A 27824-nucleotide genomic window follows, 5' to 3' on the forward strand; every position below is an offset into this window, starting at 1 on the left:
ATTTATTCAAACAACAGAATACATCAGTTAACGTAGACTACTAAATGATCAACGTTTAGCAGACCTGATGGAGCTGCGCAGCAAGGTTTTTATAGTTAACGAAAACGAATGAAAAAACTAAAATGTAAAATAACTGTCGTTAACTGAAATAAAAATAAAAACGAGTTTTTTTTAACTGAAAGTATTGTGTACAAACAAAACTGAAACTAGCTAAAATTATAGCAAAAACCTCCTTTGTTTTCATATTTGTAAATGTATTTAATACATAATCTTACCGTAAGCCGTTCAGAAGTAAATCTAATTCGCGCTGCAGGTGTTTGACTCTTTCGCACCTCTGAGTCGATAGTCCTGCTGCCATTGGCCAGATCGAGCCGGTTCTCCTCCAGTCATCCTCGCTGTTGCTCTCACAACAAAAATGAGTGGACAGGACAGCAGCACGTTGACAGAATTAAATACAGAGACTTAAATCTATTACTTTAACACATTTGTGCCCAATAATGGGTTTATTTCTATATCGCGATCACAAAGGAATCTTTTTAACCGGATCTTCTAAGTGAATTATTAACAAACTGCTTACTTTTTAAAAAGTCTAATACCCCCCTGTAACTCGAAATAATCCAATATATACTCTTATTCAGTTATTAAAACAGTTACACTGAGATCAAATTTAAGAAGACGTGAACCGATAACACTGCGCATGCGTGATTCAGTGAACCGAACACAAACAGTACATGACAGCCTGCCGTGACTGAACTAAACTTGATCAACAGCACCGCAGGTAAACCAAGGGCTTACATGAGAGGATCTAATGATAAATGCAAGTTTATTTCATAACAGAAAATCATAAATAAGTGAATCATGCTTCAGTTGGGTTGCAAAACTTCACTGCAAGACATTTTTCAGATCATGGTGGTGTTTTAACTGACTGAAATATCTATTGCTGACTACATAATGTTGAGTCCTAACATCCGCGTTAAAGATCTGAACTTTCCATCACTACTGTGTATGTAACCTCAGAAGCAGACTTGCACTCATGTTGTACTTAAGGCTGCTATCTTGTGGACTGTTGTATTTGAGTTTGAGCATAGTAGTGGTAGATGATATTGTTCATATATCCTCTAAATACATATATTTATTATTATTATTTTTAAGATTTATTTTTGGCCTTTATTAGATAGCACAGTATTGAGACAGGAAGCGAAGTGGGAGAGAGAGAGGGGGTAGGGTAGGGAAATGTCCTCAAGCCGAGATTCGAACTCGCGACGCCCTGACGTGCTATTGCACCATATGTCGGTGCGCTAACCACTAGGCTATTGCGCCGTACTCTGTCGATTTTAAATCTTGTACTTAACAAATATCCTCATTTAGAAAAAAAAACTTAACTAATAAAAACTAAACTAAAATTCAATACATAGAAAAAATTCAATACATAGAAAGTAGGGATGTAACGGTATCAGAATTTCACGGTACGGTAATACCTCGGTATGAATGTCACGGTACGGTATTTATTGAATCATTTACAGGAAAAAACAAAACTTATGAAAATACTCCAAAAAAGTGCCAAAAGTGTCAATGGCATACAAATTAGCCATCTATCTGTAAGCTTTGAAACAGGAACTTCAATTTTAATAACAAAAAAATATTAAACCATGTAAAAAAATAAAGTTTCAATTTAGTATTGTTGAAAACTCATCACATTCAACATTTAATCACTCACTCACTTAGATAGAGATGGGTTTAAAGGAAAATTATCATATAAATATAATCTGGTAAAAGCTGGTATCTCTGGGCATTTACAATGTCCCCTGCAACAGAAAAAAACCCTCTCATTTGGGACTGAGGTTTCTGGGACAAGAGAGATATGACTTGGCCCAGGTTGACAGCAGTGGGTAACGTTGTGCATTGTCTTTCCCCCACTTGAGAGGACAAACCATGAGTAAGATAGAGATCTCATGTCTGCATCAATCTGAACAGTGTGCTGACAACACCGCTATTCAGTACGCGCGCGACAACACAGCTGATAAGAACTCGCGCGACAACACAGCTGATAAGAACTCGAGCGACAACACCGCTATTCAGTACGCGCGCGGCGACAACACCCGCTTTAGAGTTTTCCAGCTCTTTTTCATCCCCGCTTCTAGCAGCACACTCCATTTCCGCATTACTGGATCTGTAGCGACAACAGACCGCAAGGGATGATGGTCAAGCATGGGCTGATGGGAATTGTAGTTTCCGGTACCTCCCGTTCGCTTCATTCGCCTGAGCAAATTTTCTCAGAAGACCTATAGTTTTACCGAGTCATGCGACTACGGTAATATCGAAAAAAATTAATATTGCGGTATGACGGTATTTACAATACCGTTACATCCCTAATAGAAACTAATAAAAACTAGTTAATCTGCCTCTAAAACTAATTAAAACTCACTGAATTTGAAAACAAAAAGTTTAAACGAAATAGAAACTAAAACTGATGAAAAATCCAAAACTATTTTGACCTTGCTGCACAGTTGTGCTTTGTTTCACATGTAGGATCTCATCGCACTGTTGAGCCCTGTTAGAGCACTTTCTGCCGTTAGCAAACTGCTAAAAACTAGCCTCTAATAATTAATTTACTTCGTTTTCAGGTCTGATGATGGAGGAGAGTGAAGCACTGAGTGAAGATGAAGATAAAACTCAGTCAAAGTCTGAAGACGGTTTTTTATTTAATACAGCAGCTGTGACAGGATTCATCTGCAGTCTGTGTGGAAAGAGTTTCAATTGTAAATACTATTTCAAGCTTCACATGATGATCCACACTGGAGAGAAACCGTACAAATGCGACCAGTGCGACAAAACATTTTTGAAGCCTTCAGACCTGAAGAGCCATATTAGAGTTCACACAAACGAGAGGCCTTACTCATGCGCTGAGTGTGGGAAGAGTTTTACCCATCAACTTTATCTAAAAGCACATGAGAAGATCCACAGTGGCGTGAGAGAGTTTGCGTGCGATAAGTGCGACAAGACTTTTCTAAGAGCTGGAAACTTGAAACGACACCAGAGGACTCACGCTAAAGATAAACCTGGTATTCAGTCGAGCAGCAGCATGAGATTCGAGCAGCCACAAATCCTGAAAACACACGAGGTGACTCGCACCGAGGAGAAACCGGACAGTCAGTCAAACTGCAGCACGAGATTCGAACAGCCACAAATCCTGAAAACACATGAGAGGAATCACACTGAAGAGAAGTCGGACAATCAGTCAAACTGCAGCACGATATTCGAACAGCCACAAATCCTGAAAACAAACGAGAGGACTCACACTGAAGAGAAACTATACACGTGTATTGAGTGCGGGAAGAGTTTCATGAAATTTTCATGGCTCTTTCACCACATGAAGAGCCACACCGGAGAGAGAGCACACAAATGTGATCAGTGCAGCAAAACATTTTCAAACCATTCAGGCCTGAAGGAACATCTCAGAGTTCACACAAACGAGAAGCCTTATTCCTGCGCCGAGTGTGGAAAGAGTTTCAGATATCGGTCAAATTTAAAAGACCACGAGAAGCTCCACACCGGTGTGAAAGAGCATGTGTGCTTAGAGTGTGGGAAGGGGTTCATTAGAGCTCGGGTACTGAAACAACACCAGAGGATCCACACTGGAGAGAAACCGTACCCGTGTTCGCAATGCGACATGAGATTCAGACTGTTACAAAACCTGAAACACCACCAGAAGATTCACACTGGAGAGATGGCGAACACGCATTCAGTGTCTTAATGAACATGAGGATCCACACTTGAGAGGCGACACACAAGTGGGATCAATGCGGCAAAACATTTTGGAAGGCTTCACCACTGAAGAAACATCTTCAAGTTCATAGAAAGGAGAAGGTTTAGCCATGTTCTTTAGCTCCATCAGCCCCCAACAAGAATTTCCTAATGATTTTTCATGAGAGAACTCAAGCAAAAAACACTCAGTTATAGTGTACAACTCTTAAGCAGCCTTATGTCCTCAGCAACTTTAACTAAACTGAAGAACAACCTGAGAAATCCATCTGAAACCGAGTTATTTTTGAGTTTGTTGTAGAAGTTTGAATCAGATAAGGGAGTTTGATCTGCCATTGTTCTGTGGTAGTTCGGCAGTCAGTGGGTTTGTTTTGGAGCTCCGGCTTGTTTGACATGCAATTCATCACCAAACAGATTACCAAAGTGAAATTCTGGTTCCTAAACACCTTTGTGCAGTATTAAAACTATACCGTTGCCTTTGGGGGACTTTTTTATCGTAGGGGTTGGGTCGGGCTCGCTTTGATCTTGAGTGTGCACTCACACTATGTTATCCGAACCCCAGTTTGTTTGACAAGTGTGAGTGCTCCGAATCTGCTCAGGTGCAGTTCACTTGGCCGGCCCTGGCCCGGTTTGGAAATGGTGTGCCAGAGCGCGGTGCACTTGTAATGTGAGTGCAAAGCATGCCTAAGCTCGAAACTAAAGACGTTTCATATGTGTTTATTAATCATTCTTACTGTTCGGTGAATGCAAACTGTCGTAGTTTAGTGAAGACGCAAACCCCTCACTGCACGACAGCTGCACCTTCAGCAAACCTCCTAATACCTGCAGCTCGAGGACTTTGATTGTTTATGAGCGTCAAAAGTGGCTGATCTTTTCAGCAAAATGTCTGACTGTGTGTCACCGTATCTCAAACAACTAAAACGATATAATTTCAGCCCGTTTAAAGCAACTGTACAGTGTGAGAACGATTTATCAATCATTCTTACTGTTCAATGAACACTAATGCCGAGTTCAGACTGCATGATTTTCAAACTAGTCGTGTCACAGATGTTTTCACACTGCATGACTATCTGGGCTAGCGTTTCGTCGCTGCTTTGTTTACACTGCAAGATGGTTCGGCGACATGGACATTCACATTGCATGACTTTACTATAGGAAGATTCGCCGACAACTTCGTCCAAACTACCGTCTCATAGCCAAAAACACGCCGTATATCTTTTGTTATTAACTACATAATGAGAAAGAAGCCTTTAATGGGGTAGAACATGTACTTATTTGCTCACCTGGGTTTAAAGGGAATTAGCCATTTCTCCTTAACGTTGATAATAAACTAATTTCTTTCTGTATGAAACGTCAAACAGACATGGTTGCTCCTGAGTCCTGTCAAACCTCCACTAGTTTTTCCTTCATTTTGTGGGTCCAAATAAACCGAAAAAGAAAATTTCTCCCCCAGCCTCCCGCTGGCCTGCAGCAGGTATACACACACGCACACACAAGTGAAAGCTGCTCTCTCATTGGCTGTAGGCGATCGCTGATGTTATTTTCAGTCAGAACTCATTTCACACGCCATGATTTGAATCGCCGACAGCTCCAGATATTCAGCACACCAAATATCTCACAGGCATCGGCGACTCATTGGCGATTCTCTCAGATCGCGTCTTTGATAGTTCATACTGTGTGATTGTCACTCACCTGCACGAGCTGCGATTTGCCTGTGATTTCAGGCATTTGTCGGCGATTTCTCAAAACCTGTCGGCGAGCCAAAATCGGGGCTAAAATCACGCAGTCTGAACTAGGCATAACTGTTGTAGATTATTAAAGAGGCAAACCCCTCACTGCACAACAGCTGCACTTTCAGCAAACCTCCTAATACCTGCAGCACGAGGACTTTCTGAACATTTATGAGCGTCAGAAATGGTGGATCTGTTTGGTGAAATATTTGACTGTCTCACTACATCCCAAACGACTAAAATTATATAACTAGGCCCACACGGAATCTGCGCACGCAGATTTTTAGCCTATCAATAATTCTGTTTATTTACTTGAGTAAATGTGTGTAAATCTATATTTATTCAGTTTTTAAATTAGTTACAGTAATATTATTGACTATGAAAATGTTCATCTGATTTATGTACAACTGTTTGCGCAGTAATACTTTGTCTTTTAGTAGATATGTTATATGAGAAACTTGCTTTGGTTACCAAATGAAGTAAATTTAATTGGATTTACATTTTAAACATTAAATACAAATTTAAAAGATATTACTTTTTTATTTCACATATTATGGTTTTAGTTACAATACTCCCAAAATAATTCTGCAGAAATCTGCAGATTTTTATGTTTAAATTGTTTATTGTGAAAAAACAAACATTACATCAGTACAGATAGTTACATATCATTCTATTTCTTTTTTTTTTACAAAAGAGACAAAAAAATAACAAAAAAATATATATATTTATAATAAAAAAGAGAAATGTTAATAATAATAATGATAATAATAAAAGAGGAAAAGAAAAATAGAAACATAAGTATTAAGTGTACTGAAAATTACAACCAAATATCACAATCAAATGTTCAGATATATTGTCAATGTTGAAAGTAAATATTTACAATTAAACGGTATAAAATGGTATTAGATAAAACAAAGTTTAATTAATACGAAATAAATTAAAAAGGGAGGGAACTTAGGAGAGTGCATCTATTAAATGGAAGGCAATACCTTAAGAGAGTTAAAGTAAGTTATAAAACATTGCCACTTTTTAAAGAAATTAGTTTTCCCAGTGCATCTAACCTTTTCCAACTTAAGAAAATGCATGGTATCTACAAGCCATTGGGATGTAGTTGGAGGCTTATTTGATTTCCAGTGAAGTAGTATACGACGCCTGGCTATTAGTGAGGTAAAGGCCAAAACATCAAGTTGTTTATAATTAAATTTGGACCAAATCTTTGGAACCCCAAAAATGGCAACATCAGGGGATGGGTTTATATTTTCCTGACACCTTGGACATAATTGTAAAATAATTAATCCAATAATTCTGTAATAGTGGGCACATAAAGAACATATGACTCACATTACAACTTGGTGCATGACATCTGTCACATCTGTCATCGGTATTGGGAAAAATTTCAGATAGCCTGGTTTTTGAGAAATGGACTCTATGAAAGACTTTGAATTGTATCAGACTAAGCCGAGCGCAAATTGTACTAGAACGTATTCTCTGCAGTGCACCAAGCCACCATTCCTCCTCAAAACATATTCCCAATTCATTTTCCCAAGATTTTTTAATTTTAGTAAGAGAACCATCATTCAAGCTCAAAATGCACCCAAATCTGCAGATTTTTACCAAAACTCCCCGCAGAAATAGCCAAAAACGTCTGCAGATTCCGTCTGGCAATAGATCCATCATTCATGACGTAAGCGTGCTCGGGTTCAGAAGGCAAAATGCAGTGAGTGCGGGCCATCGGGGGAGAGGGGACAGTACCGCTTCGGCACATTTCAAGCAACTGTACCTAGTGTGAGTACGCCCTGAGAGACCCTTGCCACAATGATGTAGGCTATTTAAGGGTCCTTTCACACCTGTAGATTGATTCTCTAATTCTGAAACGGGGATTAACATTGTTACGATGTTGCGTTTTGCTCTTGGTGCGGTTCGCTTTCACAAGGCAACGTTTCTAAACGGACCAAAAGAGCTAAAATGGGTCACATCATGCGAGTGAACTCTCCTCACATTGGTCAGAGTTCCATGGTTTATTTTTTTATTCCATGGTCCGCTCAGCTGTCATGCATCCTTATTCATGATGATAACCAATAAGACATTATAAGGGAAAAGATGAGCTTTCATTTTAAATGATGACACCCACCCAAATATACAGGGTGGGCCATTTATATGGATACACTCTAATAAAATGGGAATGGTTGATGATATTAACGTCCTGTTTGTGGCACATTAGGATGTGAGGGGGCAAACTTTTCAAAATGGGTGGTGACCATGGTGCCCATTTTGAAGTCGGCCATCTTGGATCCAACTTTTGTTTTTTTATTAGGAAGTGGGTCATGTGACACATCAAACTCATTGGGAATTTCACAAGAAAAACAATGGTGTGCTTGGTTTTAACGTAACTTTATTCTTTCCTGGGTTATTTACAAGTTTCTGACCACTTATAAAATGTGTTCAGTGTGCTGCCCATTGTGTTGGATTGTCAATGCAACCTTCTTCTCCCACTCTTCACACACTGATAGCAACACCGCAGGAGAAATGCCAGCACAGGCTTCCAGTATCAGTAGTTTCAGGTGCTGCCCACCTTGTATCTAAAAAACAAAAGTTGGATCCAAGATGGCCGACTTCAAAATGGTCACTGCTTAATTTGGCCAACTACACTACTTTATTTCAATACTGGTCATTTTGGTGGTACTTGGTGAAAAAGTTCGATAACCACTGTTTTAAGGGATTCGTTTTAACATGCGCAAGCAACAGGACATCAATTAATTTTACCTGTAGTGCTTCTCTGTACACTCTCGTGTGTTCAGTTAGTTTCACTTTTGCTTTAGCCTTCGTTGGTGCATGGGAGGAATGAGCCGCGACAAGATAATCATCTGTTGCCTATAATGTTTACTTAGCATCTTGAACAACATAGATTCAGTTTACTCACAACAGTACACGTGGCATTAACACACAGCGTACCATAACTGTCAACATTAGGATGTGAAAATAAGGGATCCCGCCTCAAAACAAAAATCCCCTAATAACTAAACATGTTAATCTGGAGCTGTTTCATTGTAAATAATAAGTTGAAATTATGTTTTTTTTCTATTTATTGTTATTATTTAGAAAGGATGGAATAAATAGTATACACTAGAAAAAGCTGCAAATAAATTAGCATACAGCCTATTCAAATGATCAGCTATTATAAAGAAATTGTATCGAGTTCTCATTAACATTTCTTCACTATATGACTTTAAACATTCTGATCAAAGAGAAGCGAATGAATCTCTCATTTAGATGTTTTATTTGATTACATTAAATAACAGAGGTGTAAAAATGCACAGACCTAAAATGAAAGCTTTCGATTGGTTTCCTAACCGTTTATGCTCATTTAAGACTAAATTTGTTGTGTTTAACAGAAAACCCACTGAGATTGAGATGTTTTTCCACTTCAAATCGCATGTACAGAATGTGTTTGGGAAACAGCGTCTATTTGTCTGTATGTAGGGCCTCTGACAGTCACGCACTGCTACATGAACTGACTGTTTTGAGAATTGCATAGAAGGGCAACGGCACATGTAAGGGAAATGAAGGGAATCCTGCCGTTTTTATATATATTTCAACGTGTTTTCATGCCTATATAAAGTAAGAGCACAGAACAGATTCACATTTAGGAGCGAGTGGTGTTCCTTTAGTGGTTCGGCGATATGTATTGCATATAGGGAGGATCGGCTATTTAATGTTTATTAACAACCTTCGTAGAAATATTAAAAATATGGGAGAAATACAGGAAAATACCTTTACAGGATGAAAGCAGGATACCATTGTAAAATACTGGAGAATCCTGGGAAAAGCGTTGACGGGTATGCAGCTCACACGTCACTGTTCCCACTGTCTGGTGCTCTTGCTCCGGCACAGAACAGCAGCTTTTCAGACCGTGCGCTGAGCATTTATAGAGAACTCTCTAATGATCTGACCATCCTGTACATCCTGGTCACCAAACTTGTTCCTGGAGGTCCGGTGTGTCCTGCAGATTTTAGCTCCAACCCTAATCAAACACATCTTAACAAGCTAATCAAGGTCTTTGTAAGAGTTGAAATATTGCAAATATTTTGATATCTTTGACAATTCAAAACATGAGCTGAAAACAGACTGGTGACTCCACAACCCAGCAGGTGGGAATGCGGGAAAAACCAGTTCCTGCTGCATTTGCATCTGAGTCTGCTGAAGCTCGGCTTCAACCACCCCAACTCACGCATATGGTCATTTCAATGTTTGAATGTTCTAGATTAACCAAACTGACTTTATCATGTTTGATATAATTTGAAATGTCTCAGTGCGACTGGTACAATGGTCTCATTCTCTCAGAAACAGACATAATCAGAACAATAAATATATAACTTCAGGCATCTTTTGAACCACTGTGAAGGGTGTGACTTTTCCACTAAGTGTGAATGCCTTTTGTTATACATTCACACCCCCTTCCTTGAGGGAATTCTTGGATTATTTAAGGTAAGGTTTGAGAAAGGCGCAGGGCGATTCTGCCTAACCAGATCAGCCCATAACATGACTTGCTCCATGTTATGTATATTTCAAAGTCAGGAATGCATCTTTTAATCTTGGAGTTATCTTTGATAATTTGATGTCTTGTACTGATCGTTTATGAATTGACTGATTGATTTTGGCGTAATACATTTACCTGACTAATAAATTATGTTTTGAATTATTCATACCTCGTGTTATTATCACTGATAAATGTTGTTGTCCATAGCACTACAAGCCACTGTACAGGTTAGTAACGGACTAAAACATGTTAGACGGAGCAGCGTGGCACGCTATACAATGTTGTTAGAGATCCGACTAACAAATTGGCATTATTTCAAGTATACTTGGACTGTAAAAGGCCAACTATTTAGAACAACAAAATATTGTTGAAACTAATTTAAGTGTGGATATTTAGGCCTTCATCTACAAACGTATAATCCTGCGCGATTATTATTAAAATAGTTTGTCTTGAATTAGTAGATAACAGATCTATGGGGACCACATAAAAATCTCCTAAATTGAGTAAGTAGGGTTCTGCCTTTTTAGGAGAGTGGTTAATCGCCTCTGTTTAATGACCAAGACTGACAAGCTTGTATTAAGAGATTGTATACCCGGCCGGTGCAAGACTCGAGATGCTATAGGAATCTGAGTAAATGAGAATAAGGGATACTAACAAATCAAAAGAATATTCAATCATAATCTAAAATAATGTGAAAGGAAACAAAATAACCTTCTCAATGTTTTATAATTGGAGTCAGATAAAACGAGGATAAACATATTAATATTCTAAACCACCTCATACTAAAATTGGAGTCAGATATGAGTTAAGTTTAATATAGATCAACATTGTGCACTGGAAAGGCCGAACATGCAGTGAACCTTCATTGGACCAACTGGCTGGACCTTACATCTTACTAGGTATACTTGAATCATCCAGGCTGGTGTGTTAAGGCAAGTTGGAGCTAAACCATGCAGAGACACCGGCCCTCCAGGACCGAGATTGGTGACCCCTGCTGTACACCAGTGCATACTCTCTGATTGACGCCAATAGAAATGAAAACAAAATAACCTCAGTGTGCTTGGTTGAATATCAATAAAGTGTTTGCGTTTGGTCTTTTAAAAACACTGCTGTAACACATTGAGCCACTAAACATTGTTCTTATGACGTTTTTCTACAGGAGGAAAACTCTAATAACTTCCAAACTCTACAAATATAGTCTGTTAGTAAATGCAGAGATATTGATGAAATCCAGACATAATGCTGCTTTAAAGTTCTAAATAATACTGTAAATGATAAAGAAATTATCTTAAATACATTTGTAGGTAAAAGTTCATTTTTACATTGATTCGCCTTACAGGAAGTTCACTCAGCAGGGAAATGAAGGTGGCTTGAGTGGTTTGTGAGCACAATAAGTGCACAGCGTGCCATCTTCTCTGATAATTGTAGGAAATTATCCAAAAGCGTAATCGACTGTGCCACAAAAAACAAAACAAAAATGTGATATACATGAGTAGTTCAGCAGCTAATCAGCCAGAATCCGCTGAGGTGATGTGGCAGCGAGGCCTAGCTGTCATTCAAGTGGCCACACCCTTAATTATTCAGTTCATGTAAATTAAACGAGTGAGTTGTAAACAATGACTGTAAAAAATATGGACGACGCGACAGCCCCTTTTCCCATTGAACGCCTTGAGGGCAAAACGCCTGCTTGACGGGCACAAACTGTCGCAAAAGACTGCTGAAATTGGAGCCTTGACATGCGCAGAATGATTGTCTGATGGAGCCAGAGGAGGAGCCGCGAAAATGAGCGGAGTCGAGCTTCCAACTAAACGCTTTATGTAAAATAAACCACGCCCCCCAAACTTCTCAGCATGCGTTTGCTGTCATATCAACACAAATGGATGTAATAACGTTAACAAATATGAGGGTTTTTTATATTCAATCGCGCCAGCTCCGGGCCGCAGCGCATAACCTACTCGCGGCGTCGCGGCCTGATTCCGGCTCGCATGCGGCAGCGCCGGCTCGCTCGGCCGCCGCATCTGGCTCGATTGACTCAGGCTGAAATCGGGCAGTGAGTCCAGGCATCCGGAGTAGGTCCAGCAGAGGTAGTCAGTCTGAGCTCTGAGGGGTAAGTCTCCGGCAGACGAGAATCTAGCCGAACTGGTCCGAGTGTATTTTGCTATCTGGGTGGTTAGGCGTGTATCAGCAAACTAATAACGCCCGAAAAAAGCCCTGACCTTAGCGAATAAACAGTGTTCCACCAGGATCATGTATGTCAGAAACTGTAGTTTACTGCTGAACTCATTTTGTCATGGTAAAATAAAACAGAAATCGAATAATAACACTTCAGTCTCCTGCCGAAGCTCAGACGCCGCGCTTTGAGAAACTGTCAATCACAGCTGTCAATCACGATGACACGCCCAGCATTAAATTACTGCTAAAAACAAACTGTTTACAAAAATGAAGATCTGCACCTATTTCAGCACAATAACCAGTGCCTTAATTCACCAAAACCATCTTTCGGGACATTTTGTTGCAAGTGTAATAATTTTTTTTATTTGGGTTCAAATCTCCTTCATTAACACGGAGGAGGCGGGCTTTATGACTTGTACTGCAGCCAGCCCCCAGGGGGCGATCTAACGGCCGAGACCTTCACTCAAACGCAGGCTTGCGGCACACTTGGTTGTAAAAGACAAATTCACCCCCTGTAGGCTCGTAGCCAACCTGGTGAAAGGGGCGGTTCTTTTTATCTTAAAAAGTGGACAGTTTTGCAGTGATACGCCTCCATTTTCTATTAATGAAATTTAAATGCTGCAATTTAGTGACATTAAGCACTTATCTGAATTTGCTTGTCAGATGATCATCATAACCACATTGTATTGACTATTTTAGCCAAAATAGTATTGAAATCAATTTTAATATGGTACACTTTTGGTGCTTCACACCTTTTTATTGGTCTTTTTTTTTTTAAGAATAAGGTCCAATGTTTAAAATATACAATACAAAAGCAAAAGATGACTTCTCTGATGCCAGATTGCATTTTCTTGCACTACTGGATGTGGTACTCATGACAAATATTTGTTAGCACTGGCCAAACTGAAGTCACGTCGAAGAGATTCAGAGGATTCTGCTTTATCATAAAGCCTTTTTTTTCCTGATGTTTGCATCATGATGGCATAGCAGTCAAAATACGACAAATGAGCTCACGTATGGGACAAATCCTGGACCTTTATCAGTGGGGGTGGGTCTTGCAATCCTTTCTTTTTTTTCCAACAGTAAATTGTCAGCAATTATCACAGTATAATCAAACATTGTGAACTATAGAAGCAGGGGCGGACTGGCCATCTGGCAATTCTGGCAAATGCCAGAAGGGCAGGAACAATTTTTAAATGTGGGCCGGTCAGTTTTATTTTTTTATATGTATTGTTTTTAAGTGCAGGGAGCTTTTATCTCTTGCTAGATGTGATATTATGATGATGATAAAAAAAAATAATAATAATAAATGTTAAACATTTGGCCCAATCGGCAACTGCCGCCTGGTTTCAAGATGGGCCGACCCAATCCAAGGTTACCCGGACATATTCAAAATCTGGCAATAATGTCATATTATTTCACCATCTTTACACCAAAATAAATAGTGAATGTGGGTGGGGCTGTGTCGGTGTGGTAATGTGGGCTGGTGTGGTAACAGTGCCAGGGCTGAATTTTTGTCCCAGTCCGCCCCTGTATAGAAGGAACATAGAGGATGCCAGGGGGAATAAAGCAGTAAAGAAAACAAAAAGGTAAACAAGAAATACATATAAAATAAAGCTTAAAATAACAAAATATTACGAGTGTAAGCAATTTAAAGTGAAATACTGATGTTATAAGGGGATGGTGTATACTGGTGTTTAAATAGGGCATGACAAGATATTGTTTTCCTAGACTTAGTTTTTTTCTGAACCAGAAAGTGTTCTGAAATATTGTTTCAATTCTTTTATGAATACCTTAAAAAGCAGTTTATTATTGGATAATAATTTGTGGATGTGATATTTAGCAAGTAAAAGATCTATGAAGTAGAACGCTTTCTCTGTATTATTGTTTGTACCGATAAAACCGAAATAACACATTTTCCCAAAACAAAGAAAAAAATGAATATATAAACTCAAACACAAATTTGCAAAAGTTACCCCAAAATATTGTTACCCCAATTGTTTCACTTTGTAAATTGCAGAAAACGCGCATTGTGCCAATATCTGATTTAAAGCTACTCACTGGTCAGGATCTGTGGAACGGTTTTTGCGATCCCTATTTTCTAACAACAGCATGTTGCGCTCGCTTCAGCGTGATGACGTCAGCGCTTACGCGTTCATTCAGCGTCGAGTCTTCAGAGCTGAGGTGAGTCGTTGACGCTTTTTCTCGTGTTTACAAAACAATAAAACACACTTTACAGTTTATTAAAGCGACAATCTGCGACTAGTTTCTGCATTGAGTTCACCTCTATCTGTGTGTCTGCTGACCAGAACAGTACAGCAGGCAGAGAGCAGCTCTGAGAGGACAATATGAGTGAATGTGTTTTTCTGTATATTTTGAGTGTGTACAACTTCTGGATTAATAATATTTATAAATGTGATCTGTGAATGTAATTTAGTGTTGTAGATATATGACGTTTAGCACTGAAAACATGATTTGTGGTGCTCATAATAACTAGTGAATATAGTTAATAGTAATAAGGTAACTTACTAAAGTAACTGTACATTACTTTACATAGCTTGTGTATGTGGTAGCAAAAATGTGGTAAATGCTTTCGAGGTATTTAAACTGTAGGTCTATGTAGAGCTCTGAAATAAAACAACACTGGTTTCCACCTTATCATATTGAAGTCTTCAGATCTACAAATAAGGTTAATTGTATTTGTTTCAACAGACTTGGGGAAAATTGTGTAATTACCTGTTATATTGTCTACAGGATAAAACTTTCATAATATAATTTATTTCATTAAGCAGTGTAAGTTAAGCAGATTTGTCTGTTTAATATTCTTCAGTTAAGCTGTGAATACTGGAATATCCCCATCAATCCATCCATCAGGAAGATTTTTAGAGTTTATTGAAGGACAGTGAGAAGATGAGTGATCCAGAACCCTGCAGAATTAAACAGGAAGACACTGAAGAACTAATAGGTTTGTGTTTATTCATTACTCTTGTATAATGAGGCTGAACAGCAGTGAGCTTGTGAATCTTTTGTCTTGGTTCTTTTTCCGTTTACCTTTTATTCTGTATTGTTTACAATTTGTGTTTAAAAATGCAATTCATCCTTAACTCTCCTTCATGTGTTAAATTTGCCATATATATTTAGATGTATATTATATAGTGTTGGGTAAGTTGCACAAAGTAATAGATTACAAATTACTATTTGAAAGTTATAATCTGATTACATGACTAATTACTACATGTGAAAAAATAAACAGACACTTTTAAGTTACTTTGTACGTCTTTTTAGGTTTTTTAAGTAAAAAGTTGTAGGTATTTAATTATTTGAAATTGAAGAAAAATATGACAAAGATTTACACTGTTTTATTAACATTGCTTTAAAAATTATTTTAAGCCTTTTGAGATTTGTTAACACAAAGCCCTGTCACAATGTATTCCTAAACAGATCCAGCACTTTTATCACGTTGATCAAATTACAACAACTTTAACCATGAGGTGAACACAAAACAAAACTTTCCATCCGGAGCTCCTTCACAGGACTCAACGTTTGTAAGCAGTCGCTCCAACAGACTCGCGCGGCTCTCGGTCCCGCCCACACTCGTCAGTGCTTGTTACGACTGAAGTTTATTTATTTATTTATTATTGCGAATTGTACTGTCTTTTTCTTTGTCCCGCCTTCTTGTTGTTTTTCTGTTGTCTCATAGGCTCCCATACCGGCATGATCCCGTGTTCTGATTGGCTGCTGGTCTCGGAGGCCTGTATATAAGGGAGCTTCCGGCAGGGTTCTGGGAGCTCATTTTCGTTGCGACAGTTGTTGGGAGTGGAGCTCCTGGATTTCCCTCACCCCTCCGGCCGATGACCAACAACCGATTTTGTACTAATGTTCGTTAAACGTTAACCTTTGTTGAGAATTTGAGCGTGTAGGGGTGGCCTGCCTATTTATTTGATTACTTTTGACTTTGTTTATGTTTATGGAGTAAGGTAAACTTCTTGTATTTTTCTTTAAATAGTAATAGGTAATTTAGTGCATTTACTTTATAGATTCTTTTTTTGTTTTGTTATTTTGGCCTGTGGTCACCCTGAAGAGACGGTCATTTATATTATCTACATTTTTTTATAATAAATCTATTCATATACTCTCAACTGCGTTTCTGAGTTTGGTTGTCGATCGAAGGGAATCTTTTGCCTTAAGTTTTGTTTGGGAAATCCACCACCCCAACACATTTGTTTTCTTCGTTTATTATGCCCATATTGTTCCTCCTAGACTTGGAGCATAATAAGCCGAACAATCACAGAGCTGCATTTTTTAAGAGGTGCGCGTCACTAAGGGCTATGCGTCCACGTGTGGGCCAACACCGTAGCATGTGCATGCGCTTGGCGCAGAAGTATAAATCAGCAATTAATCAGAGTTCCTCACACTATTGAGCCCTGCTAGAGCACCATCTGCTGTTAGCAAACTGATAGAAAGTAGCCTCTTAAAATATAATTTACTTGCTTTATTTTCAGATGTGATGGGAGCAGTGAAGAGTGAAGAACTGAGTGAAGATGAGGAGAAACATCAGGTCAAAAGTGAAAGAAAAAATCAGCCAAATATGGAACGCAGTTTTTTAGTGAATACAACAGCCGTAAAAGGTTTCACCTGCACTCAGTGTGGAAAGAGTTTCGGGCGTAAACATGATCTCAATCGTCACATGAGGATCCACACTGGAGAGAGACCTTACAAGTGTTCACACTGCGACAAGAGATTCAATGAGCCAGGATACCTGAAAGCACACGAGAGGATTCACACTGGAGAGAAAACACACACATGTGATCAATGCGGCAAAATATTTTTGAGGTCTTCCGATCTGAAGACCCATCTCATAGTTCATAAAAATGAGAAGCCTTATTCATGCTCTGAGTGTGGAAAGAGTTTTAGACATAAACTTTATTTAAAAGTACATCAGAAGGTCCACACTGGTGTGAGAGACTTTGTGTGCTTAGAGTGCGGGAAGAGTTTTACTAGCTCTGGAAACTTGAAACAACACCAGATGATGCACACTGGAGAGAAACCGTACAAGTGTTCACACTGCGACCAGGGATTTGCTTGGCCACAATCACTGAGAAGACATGAGAGAATTCACACTGGAGAGAAACCGTGCGCATGTACTCAGTGTGGGAAGAGTTTTATTAGAGCTGGAGACTTGAAACAACACCAGAGGACTCACACTGAAGAGAAACCGTACCAGTGTTCACACTGCGACAAGAGATTCAGTCTGTTACAATACCTGAAACGACACCAGAGGATTCACTCTGGAGAGATACTGTACACGTATTCAGTGTCTTAAATACACACATGAGGATTTACTGTGGAGAGAAAACACACAAATGTGATCAGGGCCAGAGTGGGACTCCTTTTCAGCCCTTAGACCGGCCCACCTCAGTTCATGATTGACTATATTAAAATAAGGTCATTTCTAATTCAGTTTCTAATGACACGATCATGTCTTTTTTCAAGGAAACAGCTGCTTTAGAACTTCAAATGTTTTTCATCAATATGAGAACATTGAAGAATAGCTAAATCTCCAGCACTACTCTTTAAAACATCACAATGTCTTTTCCTGCAATATCTGAATGTATATTCTGTGCAAAATTCTTTATAGATGTCCAGTCATTTGTAACGGTGGTCACACAAAAAATAAAAATAAAATATGTACACCTATATAAGTAATCCAAAGAGTGTTATATGTCTTAACACTAAAGCCTGGTTTATACTTCTGCGTTAAGTGACCGGCGTGACCCACGGCGCATGCAACCTGCGTAGCTGTGCATGTATACTTCTGCGCGCTGTCTCTGTTGGTCTGCATTAACACTTCAGAAACGCTAGTTGGCAGTGAGGTGTTAATGCTTCTCTGTGTCGAGTTTCTTCGCTGCTGTTTTGCTTTTCCTGAACACTTCCTGAATGTACAAGTGGCTTAAACTCGCTCATTTTGAGGCAGGAACCGGCGGACGTGCAACAACTTTAACTATGAGGAAAACACAAAACAAAACTTTCCATCCGGAGCTCATTCACAGGACTCCACACTTGTAAACAATCGCTGCATCAGGCTCGCACCATTCACGCGGCTCTCGGTCCCGTCCAGACTCGTCAGCGCTACCAAGCCGACCAATCACAGAGCTTGCGCTACGCGTCGTTGCAACGTGTAGTTACATTTTTTGAGAGGTGCACGTCAGCGACGCCGATGGCCACGGCGTAGGGCTATGCATCAACGCCGTAGCATACGCGTGCGTTTGACGCAGAAGTATAAATCAGCCTTTAGAATAAAATTATATATATATAAGTGCGGTTCGAACTTGGGTCGGTGACATTGTAACGCAACGTGCTGACCACTGGACCACAATGGCACTGTTATGCTGGTGCGCTTGGATTAAAAAATAAGGGTTGCACTGTTGTCTCAAGTATTGACAAGTTATGTCAGATTTATTAATGTAGTGAATCATCTGATTTTCATTGAGCAGGTGTAATATTCATTAATATTAATTATTCAAATTCTTATATTCACTAAGGTGCCGCTGTTTGGGGTTGAATGATAGTTACGTCATCATTAACCTGCAGGCTGCATTTTGCTCACAGGGCTGCGAGAAAATAAATAAAAAGAGCGGCGCTGCGGCAAAATAAAAAGAGTGAGGCTATAGTCAAATAAATAAATAAATGTAAAAAGTGCGACTGCTCAGAGTGCAAGCATCTAGGGACACCGGCCCAATAGGGATTCTCCCGGTCCTCCCGATTAGCCAATCCAGGCCTGAATGTGATCAATGCGGTGAAACATTTTTGAAGGCTTCAGCGCTAAAGAAACATCTTCAAGTTCATACGAGGAGAAGCCTTATCCATGCTCTTTAGCTCCATCAGAATCTTGCTCAGCCCCTGACAAGGATATCCCAATAAATTTTCCTATTTCCTTTAATGAGATAAAACAGTCAGTTTCTGTTTACAACCCTTAAGCAGTAAGTCCCCGGCATACTTTAAACAAAACTGAAAAATCCACCTGAAACTGAGTTAATTTTGAGTTTGTTGTTGAAGTTCGCATCAGATGAGGGTGTTCATTTTGGCTCCTAAACACATTTGAGTTGCCATTGGTCTGTGGTGATTCTGCAGTCTGTTCTGGAGCTCCGGCTTCTTTGACATGCAAGTTCTTCCCCCCCAATGAATTTCTGACTCCACGATGTTCAGACAGGAGAACAACATCCAAAACAGCAACACTAGCCACATGAATACACTGAAGAGTGGAGCAGCAGAGCTGGTGCAGATATATCCGCACCTGTACGATCGCCAGTGGAGTCTCTCACTGAATGAGAAGCCCACCTTGCCTTTTCTATCAGCTTGTGCACACCGGCAGCACCAAAATACACAAACTAATCCTGTTTATATGAAATAAAGCTGCTGGGTGTTGCTAACCATCTCCATTTTGTTCACTTGTTATTGCGCTGACCGCGGGTAAACGAAAATAGGCAAAGACGCGGGGCATGAGCGCAGCCAAAGATGACTTAGCGTTTTGCTTAGATGGGTTTTTCTTTTGGATAAACGCTAAACACTTGAGTTCTGACCACATGTGCTTGGTTGTATACAGGGCCGACCCTGTACATTCAGGGGCCCTACCATGCTCTGATAGTTGCCATTGCAATTCAGCCCTTAATGGTTGTATTGCTTATTAAATACATCAGTAGCTATGTTTCCATCCACCTATTTTAATGTGCATTTTGAATATGTGCATAAAAACGGTCATTGGAAATGCCAAGATGCGCATACATTTTGAAAATGCGCAAAAAAATAAAAAAACGTGCATAACTGAGTAGGATACATTTTTTATTCGAAAAGGAAAGATGCTCATAAACTACGATGGAAACACTTTTACTGCACAAATTCCAGTATGCGCATTAAAAAAGGTCATGTGATTTTGTTATAAGAGATCATGTGATAATGATAATGTGTGTGAATGCACAAACCAGCAGGTTTGAGCACACTGTAAACCATCTGAAATGTTGTTTTTGGTCATTCTAAAACACCTGAACTGTTTCAGTATTCGTGTTATTTTATTATTGAGCGTCTGTGCTCTGCGTCCTTCAAATGGCACGGCGCAATCACTGCTTGTCAGGATTGTCTTCTGAGGCGCAAGCACATTTATTAGATGAAGACAAGATTGACGCAGCTTTTGCTAGTAGCCTACTACTTTTACTAGTAACAATCACATTCATTATGTCAGAAATTACCATTGTTTACCATTCATATATATTATCATGTCACATTTTCAGCAGTTCTGTTATCAACAACTGGATTATTAATATAAAAAATAAAATTGTTAATTTCAATCATTTATATCCTGAGAATAAATAAACATCAAAACAGCTTGCCATATTGTCAACAGTTGGCGCGTATTTTACGATCCTCCAATGCGCTCGGCCTCACCGTGATGACGTCAGTGCTGACGCGTTCATTCAGCGTCGAGTCTTCAGAGCTGAGGTGAGTCGTTGACGCTTTTTCTCGTGTTTACACAACAATAAAACACACTTTACAGTTTATTAAAGCGACAATCTGCGACTAGTTTCTGCATTGAGTTCACCTCTATCTGTGTGTCTGCTGACCAAAACACTACAGCAGGCAGAGAGGAGCTCTGAGAGGACAATATGAGTGAGTTTGAATTTTTCTGTGTATCCTTTGTGTGTAACAACTTCTGGATTAATAATATCTATAAATGTGATCTGTGGATGTAATTGTAACTTAATGCTGCAGATATATGACGTTTATCACTGAAAGCATGATTGTGCTGCTCATTATTAACCAGTGAATATAGTTTATAGTATTAAAGTAACTGACTAAAGTTCCCTATTAGTTTGTGTCTTTACATTCCACTTTTTATGTGGTAGCAAAGATGTGGTAAATGGTTATGAGGTATTTAAACTGTAGGCCTGTAGAGATTTCTGAAAAATAAAACATTATGTGTTGAACAGTCAGTATAAAATGAGCTGATCTGCTGCTGTTTAATGAGTGTTTATAGTCTGAGACTCATCAATATTAGCAGAGCTGCTGAAATCCTCTTTATTTCATGTCAACAGTTCCTGTTTTCACCACATATTGATGTCTTCAGATCTACAAATGAAGTTATTTGTATTAGTTTCAACAGACTTGAGGAAATTACATAATTACCTGTTGTATTGTCTACAGGATAAAGCTATCATAATATAATATATTTCATTAATCAGTGTAAATTAAGCAGATTTTTTTGTTTCTTTCTTCAGTTCAGCAGTAAATACTGGAATATCCCCATCAGTCTACAAGTGAAGACGAGCATCAGACCATCAGGAAGAAGAGAAATCTGCAAAGGACAGTGAGAAGATGAGTGATCCAGAACCCTGCAGAATTAAACAGGAAGACACTGAAGAACTAATAGGTTTGTGTTTATTCATTACTCTCCAATAATGAGGCTGAAGAACAGTAAGCTTGTGATTTTTTTTAGCTCTTTATCAGTCTTGGTTCTTTTTCCTTTCACCTTTCATTTTATATTGTTTACAATTAGTGTTTAAAATGCAATTCATCCTCAGTTTTCCTTAATGTGTTTAATTTTGCCATATATATTTAGATGTATATTATATAGTGTTGGGTAAGTTACACAAAGTAATAGATTACAAATTACTATTTGAAAGTTATAATCTGGTTACATGACTAATTACTACATGTAAAAAGTAAACAGACACTTTCAAGTTACTTTCTACGTCTTTCTTTAGGTTTTTAAAGTCAGAATTGTAGGTCTTTCAGTTATTTAAAATTGACCGGAAAATATTACAAAGCTTTACACTGTTTTATTAACATTGTTTGTTGTTGTCATTTAGGAATTCCTGACACAAAGCCCTGTCACAACATATCCCTGAACAGATCCAGCACTTTTATCACATTGAAGTTTATAAGCGCTCATGCTGTGTGCATCAGACGGTTCACAATATCACAGCTGAAGTTCAGCTAGAATTGTTTTGCAGCATTTATAACCAATTATAGCCTAGTACCCATTTATTGATCAGGTTTTATATCTTTCTTTTTATTTAAGCTTTTATTGACATATATTCTCCTGAACACATTTTACATACACATCTATTCTTACGGCTTGTTTCCACTGAAAAGTACAGTACGGTATGGGTCACCTTTATCAGGCTTGCGTATCCACTCCCAAAAGGGTACCCTTTTAGTGGGCGTGGTGTATGACAGAAAGTTTCAGATGATGTCATTTTTAACTCAAGGAAATGTCTACAATAAAGCTGTACGGGTCGCTTGCATATCATATAAGCAGCACTTCTCACAAAACAGATGCTTTAAACACAAATACTTCTGCATAAGTATTCATCACTAATCTTTCTATGAACAGAATTTGATTATAACTGCAGATCAATGACAGTGTGTAATAGCCTTATTTAACGTCTGCAATTATATAAAATAAACAAATATATGAACGCATACAGACCCTTACAGTCTCCGAAATGTTACCAATTACAGAAAAACTACACACAGCAGGCATTTAGTCCTTATATAGGTTAAAAAACAACACAAAATGTAGCTTACAGTCAGTGAAATCCTCTCATCTGTGTCTGTAATATTCAGCAGCACGTGTAAACTCTGTTAGAAAGTAATTCCTTCATTCCGAGTACATAATAGTTCAAAAGCTGATGATAAACATGCCAGTTTGTTCATGTTTTAAGTTGCAGAAGGTTAATTTGCTGCTGTTTTTTCTGGCTTCTCCTTTTTTTTCACGCTTCACTCTCGCATTTGTCTATTTTTTTGACAGGATCTGATATTAGAGTGATTCAATAATCACGCACACATTACAGGGCTCGAAATTGCGACCATTTTGGTCGCATATGCGCCCGAAATTTTATCTATGCGACCTCAAAATAAATTTGGGAGCATGTAATTCAGTGCATAAAATTGTTGTGTGCGACCAATTTTTTCTGCAAAATGTTCACCACATGCGCAGATTCGGGAGACATTCACGCAGAATGCATCTCTAAGCTCTTTGTCTGTACTTAAAACACGAAACGCAGCGCTCAGGAATGGTTTAAAACAGTTGTCATGTCAACTTGCTGCAGTAAATAAAGCCAAGTCTGTAATGCTTGCCCCGCCTTCGCGCTCTTCTTATTGGCCCACCACTGCTCTAGCACTGAAATATCAGCTGTCAATCACTCAGTCAATGCCTTCTGGCTTGCGATGACAGAGAGAGCTACTACCACGAAAAATTGTAAAGCGCTGAAGATGAGAATGAAGATAACACTGACAGATTTTGTTTTAGAAACCATGGCATCTACAGTTACAAATAATGACACATCTTAGTAGTGATCATGTGCTGAATGTTAATCCACCATCTACACTTTTCCAAGAGTGGATAAAAGACTTCCGTTGGCTTTAAGTCCGCTATGAAAAGTCTGTGGGATGGAATTTTCAGAGAGCTTCTGTTTAATCATTCATGTAATCGCCAGATGCTGTCCGCCGTGCAAGGGGCAGCTATATGTAAAATTTAACACCACGTACACCATCGCATACGGGCTTACACTCAGTAAACTAACATCGCTACCGTTACAAAAGACCGGTATTGCTATTAACTTGATGTATGCATATAATAAGGTACAGTACATGTCAAAAGCATCAGTGCAATATCAGACAGCGCTAGTGAGAACTGTAACAGATTCATTCATGTCCAGCAGTGTGTGCAGGGCCGGTGAGCACTCCGTGTTTCTTCTAGTCACTCAGTTATGTTATAAAAATCTATTTTCCTGTCATAACGGGATTTCATTGAGACATTTTCCTCACGCTTGCATATATATTTTTTTCTGCTTGTTAGTTTGATTAGTGTTGATTTCAAATGCAATAAATATGTTTGTATAACACTTGTAGTAACGGTGCTTATAATTGGCGGGTGCGACTAAATTTTGGCTGTGCGCCTACATTTTTAAAGTTAGGAGCACCGGTGCTACCAAGCAAAAAGGTTCATTTTAATTAATGTGCTCAAAAAGTTCGTTATATCAAATATAGACGCAATTGCGAGCTATCCTGACAAAGTGAAACCGCTCGCACTTTTAGACGGGCTCGTAAACGCAGCACATTTTGTTCTTCTTGGCTTAGTGGCTGTTCATCAAGAGGATGACGAGGTTAGTTTGAGCTCGGGGCGATCATGACTTGGTATTATATGTACATAGTATTACGTTGTGTGCTGATTCGCCTTTATTTAATCACCCTAATTATACAAAGTTAAAATCAGGATCCTCCCTTCGCTATATTTCTTAGCTAGAGTTTAGTTAAAGGATCGTCTTTAAAGAATGTATTTTGCAAAAGAACAAATTAGATTCATACTTCACCACACAGGGTAACTTTGATGGGTTCTGGAAAATGAATTCAATGTCCACTCCAGTGAAGAAAAGTAATCAAATACACTTTTATTAATAAAATAAAATCCAGTGAAAAAGTAGAATAAACAAAAGACAAACAGAAAACAAAAATCCTTACTTTGTCCCCAGTTGGCGGACAAAGGGCAACCAACCTCAATGAACAGAAGTCGGGAAGCGCAAAGCTGAAGAGTACATGTCAGCTTTTATACTCAGTGTCTCAGTGACAGTATTCATAAATCAACCCTAAACACAGATGCACAGACTACTTAAATCATACATTCAAGGAGCATGCTAAAGTAAAAAGACAGATATATAGTCATCAAGAGTACATTATATCATATAAATCAACATTCAGGCATTTTAATATAAGCCTTGATTTATAATATAGTTATGCACTTAGATTCAGCTGCGTGAACTCGGTAGAGAGTTCAGCAAAAGTACAAGTTGGGAGTTCATTCAGAGTTCGACTACTAGCAAGAGGGTCATCTGAACTAGCAAGGGGTTCACAGAGAGTTCGTCCAGCTGATTTGTTTGCTCACCGCGCCCTCTGCCGGAGACGCCTCTCCTTTCTCTTACGTTTCACTTCATCATTAAGAGTTGTGCTTTTACGCATAGGAATATCAGAATACATCAGTGATTTTTTTTGTGTCTCACATGATTAATGTCATTTGACCCATCAATCATTACAGTAATGTAATGTAATGTAATGTCTCGGCTGTGTATTTAGAAATGGTGCTTCCTTTGTTTTCATTCTGATGTATCTCTGACATATCTCTGTAAACCAATAGCGTTCAGCTGCGAGTCTAGCCCTGTCTTTTGGTACCCTTGGTACCCTTTGCAAAGGGTGACCAAAAAGTGGTACAGTTTGGTTCTGTACGCCTTTTGCTAGTGGAAATGTACATAAAAGTGTACCAAACCGTACTGTACCACTCAGTGGAAACTGGCTATTAATCAGAATTGCTCATGCTGTCGAGACCTGCTTGAGCGCCGTCTGCTGTTGGCTAACTGTTAAAAGTAGCCTCTTAAAATGTGACTTATTTACTTAATTTCCAGATGTGATGGTGAAGGCAAAGACTGAAGAACTGAGTGAAGATGAGGAGAAACATCACGTCAAAACTGAAGGAGAAACTCAATCAGAGATTGATCATGGTTTTTTAGTGAATACAACAGCCGTAAAAGGTTTCACCTGCACTCAGTGTGGAAAGAGTTTCAGGCATAAACGGGATTTCAATCGTCACATGAGGATCCACACTGGAGAGAAACCTTTCCAGTGTTCACACTGCGACAAGAGATTCAGTGAACCAGGAAACCTGAAATCACACATGAGGATCCACACCGGAGAGAAAACACACACATGTGATCAATGCGGCAAAACATTTTTGAGGTCTACAGATCTGAAGACCCATCTTAGAGTTCATACAAACGAGAGGCCTTATCCATGCTCTGAGTGTGGAAAGAGTTATACACATCGATATATTTTGAAAGTACATCAGAAGGTCCACACTGGTGTGAGAGACTTTGTGTGCTTAGATTGTGGGAAGAGTTTTACCAGCACTGGAAACTTGAAACAACACCAGATAATGCACACTGGAGAGAAACCGTACAAGTGTTCACACTGCGACAAGGGATTTGGTTGGTTAAAATCACTAAAAACACATGAGAGGGTCCACACTGGAGAGAAACCTTACCAGTGTTCACACTGTGACAAAAGATTCAGTCTGTTACAATCCCAGAAACGACACCAGAGGACTCACACTGTAGAGATACTGTACACCAGGGGAGTCCAAATTCGGCCCTCGAGGGCCGGTGTCCAGCAGAGTTTAGCCCCAGCTTGCCTGAACACACCTGCAGGGATGTTTTTAGAAAGCCAATAAGAGCTTGATTAGCTAGCTCAGGTGTGTCTGATTGGGGTTGGAACTAAACTTTTCAGGACACCGGCCCTCCTGGACCGAGTTTGGCCATGCCTGCTGTACACATATTCAGTGTCTTAAATACAGACGAGGATCCACACTGGAGAGAAAACAGACAGATGTGATTATCGCGGTGAACATTTTTGAAGGCTTCAACACTGAAGAAACATCATTCATACAAAGGAGAAGCCTTATCCATGCTCTTTAGCTCTATCAGAAACTTGCTCAGCCCCCGACAAGAATTTCCTACTAGATTTTCCTATTTCCTTTCATGAGATAAAACAGTTTCTGTGTACAACCCTTGAGCAGTCCCCGGCATACTTTAAACAAAACTGAGGAGCAAACTGAAAAATCCATCTGAAACTGAGTTAATTTTGAGTTTGTTGTTGAAGTTCGAATCAGATGAGGGAGTTCATTTTGGCTCCTAAACACATTTGAGCTGCCATTGGTCTGTGGTGATTCTGCAGTCTGTTCTGGAGCTCCGGCTTCTTTGACATGCAAGTTCTTCCCCCCAATTAATTTCTGACTCCACGATGTTCAGACAGGAGAACAACACCCAAAACAGCAGCACTAGCCACATGGATACACTGGAGAGTGGAGCAGCAGAGCTGGTGCAGATATATCCGCACCTGTACGATCGCCAGTGGAGAGAGTTTGAAGAGAGTCTCACACTGAATGAGAAGCCCACCTTGTCTTTTCTATCAGTTTGTGCACACCGGCAGCACCAAAATACACAATCCAATCCTGTTAATATGAAATAAAGCTGCTCATAAACCATCTCCATTTTGTTCAGTCGTTATTGCACTAACCACAGGTAAACGAAAATAGGCAACTAGGACAATAGGGAGCTAGAGATGACTTAGTGTTTTGCTTAGATGGGTTTTTCTTTTGGATAAACGCTAAACACTTGAGTTCTGACCACATGTGCTTGATTGTATAAAAGGCCAACCCTGTACATTCAGGGGCCCTAAGCAGAATAATATTGGGGCCCTATCAAGCTCTGATAGTTGCCATTGCAAATCGGCCCTTAATGATTGTTTTGCTTATGAAATACACCAATAGCCACATTCACACATACAGACCTTTCAGGAAAATTACCGGCAATTCTCTGGAAAGTCTGAACGTGTGAACAGGCCCTTTTTTAAAATATTAATAAATTAGTTCTGTCAATTTTCCAGAGAGAAGTTGTAACATTAGTGGTAATTTGCCGGAATGCTGCTGTGTGTGAACGCAGAAGGAAGATTGCTGGAAAGAGCGAGTTCACGTCTAGAACCTCTGACGTGAGACGTCTACTTTAGCCAATCAAACACTGAGA

At 39.2% G+C, this 27824-nt stretch overlaps 3 protein-coding genes across 11 annotated transcripts in view; all 3 read left to right on the forward strand.

Annotated features, from left to right (window-relative positions):
• Positions 1–4235, forward strand: part of zgc:113220 — a gene marked incomplete in the record, with an annotated part of 51551 nt that extends 47316 nt beyond the window's left edge. Inside the window, 1 exon segment of the mRNA NM_001430989.1 lies at positions 2625–4235. Coding sequence (NP_001417918.1) covers positions 2625–3754 — 1130 coding nt within the window.
• Positions 4236–14367: 10132 nt separating this feature from the next.
• LOC100151353 (uncharacterized) lies at positions 14368–17898 on the forward strand. The gene is given in 3 exon segments (NM_001423381.1): positions 14368–14385; positions 15032–15166; positions 16704–17898. Coding segments are annotated over 2 exon segments (876 nt in total). The 5' UTR covers positions 14368–14385; positions 15032–15111; the 3' UTR covers positions 17525–17898.
• A 2740-nt stretch (positions 17899–20638) lies between these two features.
• On the forward strand, positions 20639–27288 carry zgc:171435. 9 transcript variants are annotated; one of them, XM_087302156.1, is made up of 5 exons: positions 20668–20694; positions 20777–20862; positions 21471–21622; positions 25653–26391; positions 26530–27288. In XM_087302156.1, the coding sequence occupies exons 3-5, from the start codon at positions 21568–21570 to the stop codon at positions 26588–26590; spliced, it is 855 nt and encodes a 284-aa protein (XP_087158282.1). In that variant the 5' UTR covers positions 20668–20694; positions 20777–20862; positions 21471–21567; the 3' UTR covers positions 26591–27288.
• The last annotated feature ends 536 nt before the right edge of the window (positions 27289–27824 follow it).

The sequence above is a fragment of the Danio rerio genome, chromosome 22 (assembly GCF_052040795.2).
Source record: "Danio rerio strain M-AB ecotype USA chromosome 22, GRCz13ab, whole genome shotgun sequence".
In the NCBI taxonomy this organism is placed as follows: domain Eukaryota; kingdom Metazoa; phylum Chordata; class Actinopteri; order Cypriniformes; family Danionidae; genus Danio; species Danio rerio.

What these genes read in the sequence shown, in the direction of transcription:
- zgc:171435 (XM_087302152.1), top strand. Translation starts at nt 21,568, where the DNA reads ATGAGTGATCCAGAACCCTGCAGAATTAAACAGGAAGACACTGAAGAA. An exon ending in AGACACTGAAGAACTAATAG is followed by an intron (nt 21,623 to 25,652) that starts GTTTGTGTTTAT and finishes CTTAATTTCCAG; the next exon opens with ATGTGATGGTGAAGGCAAAG.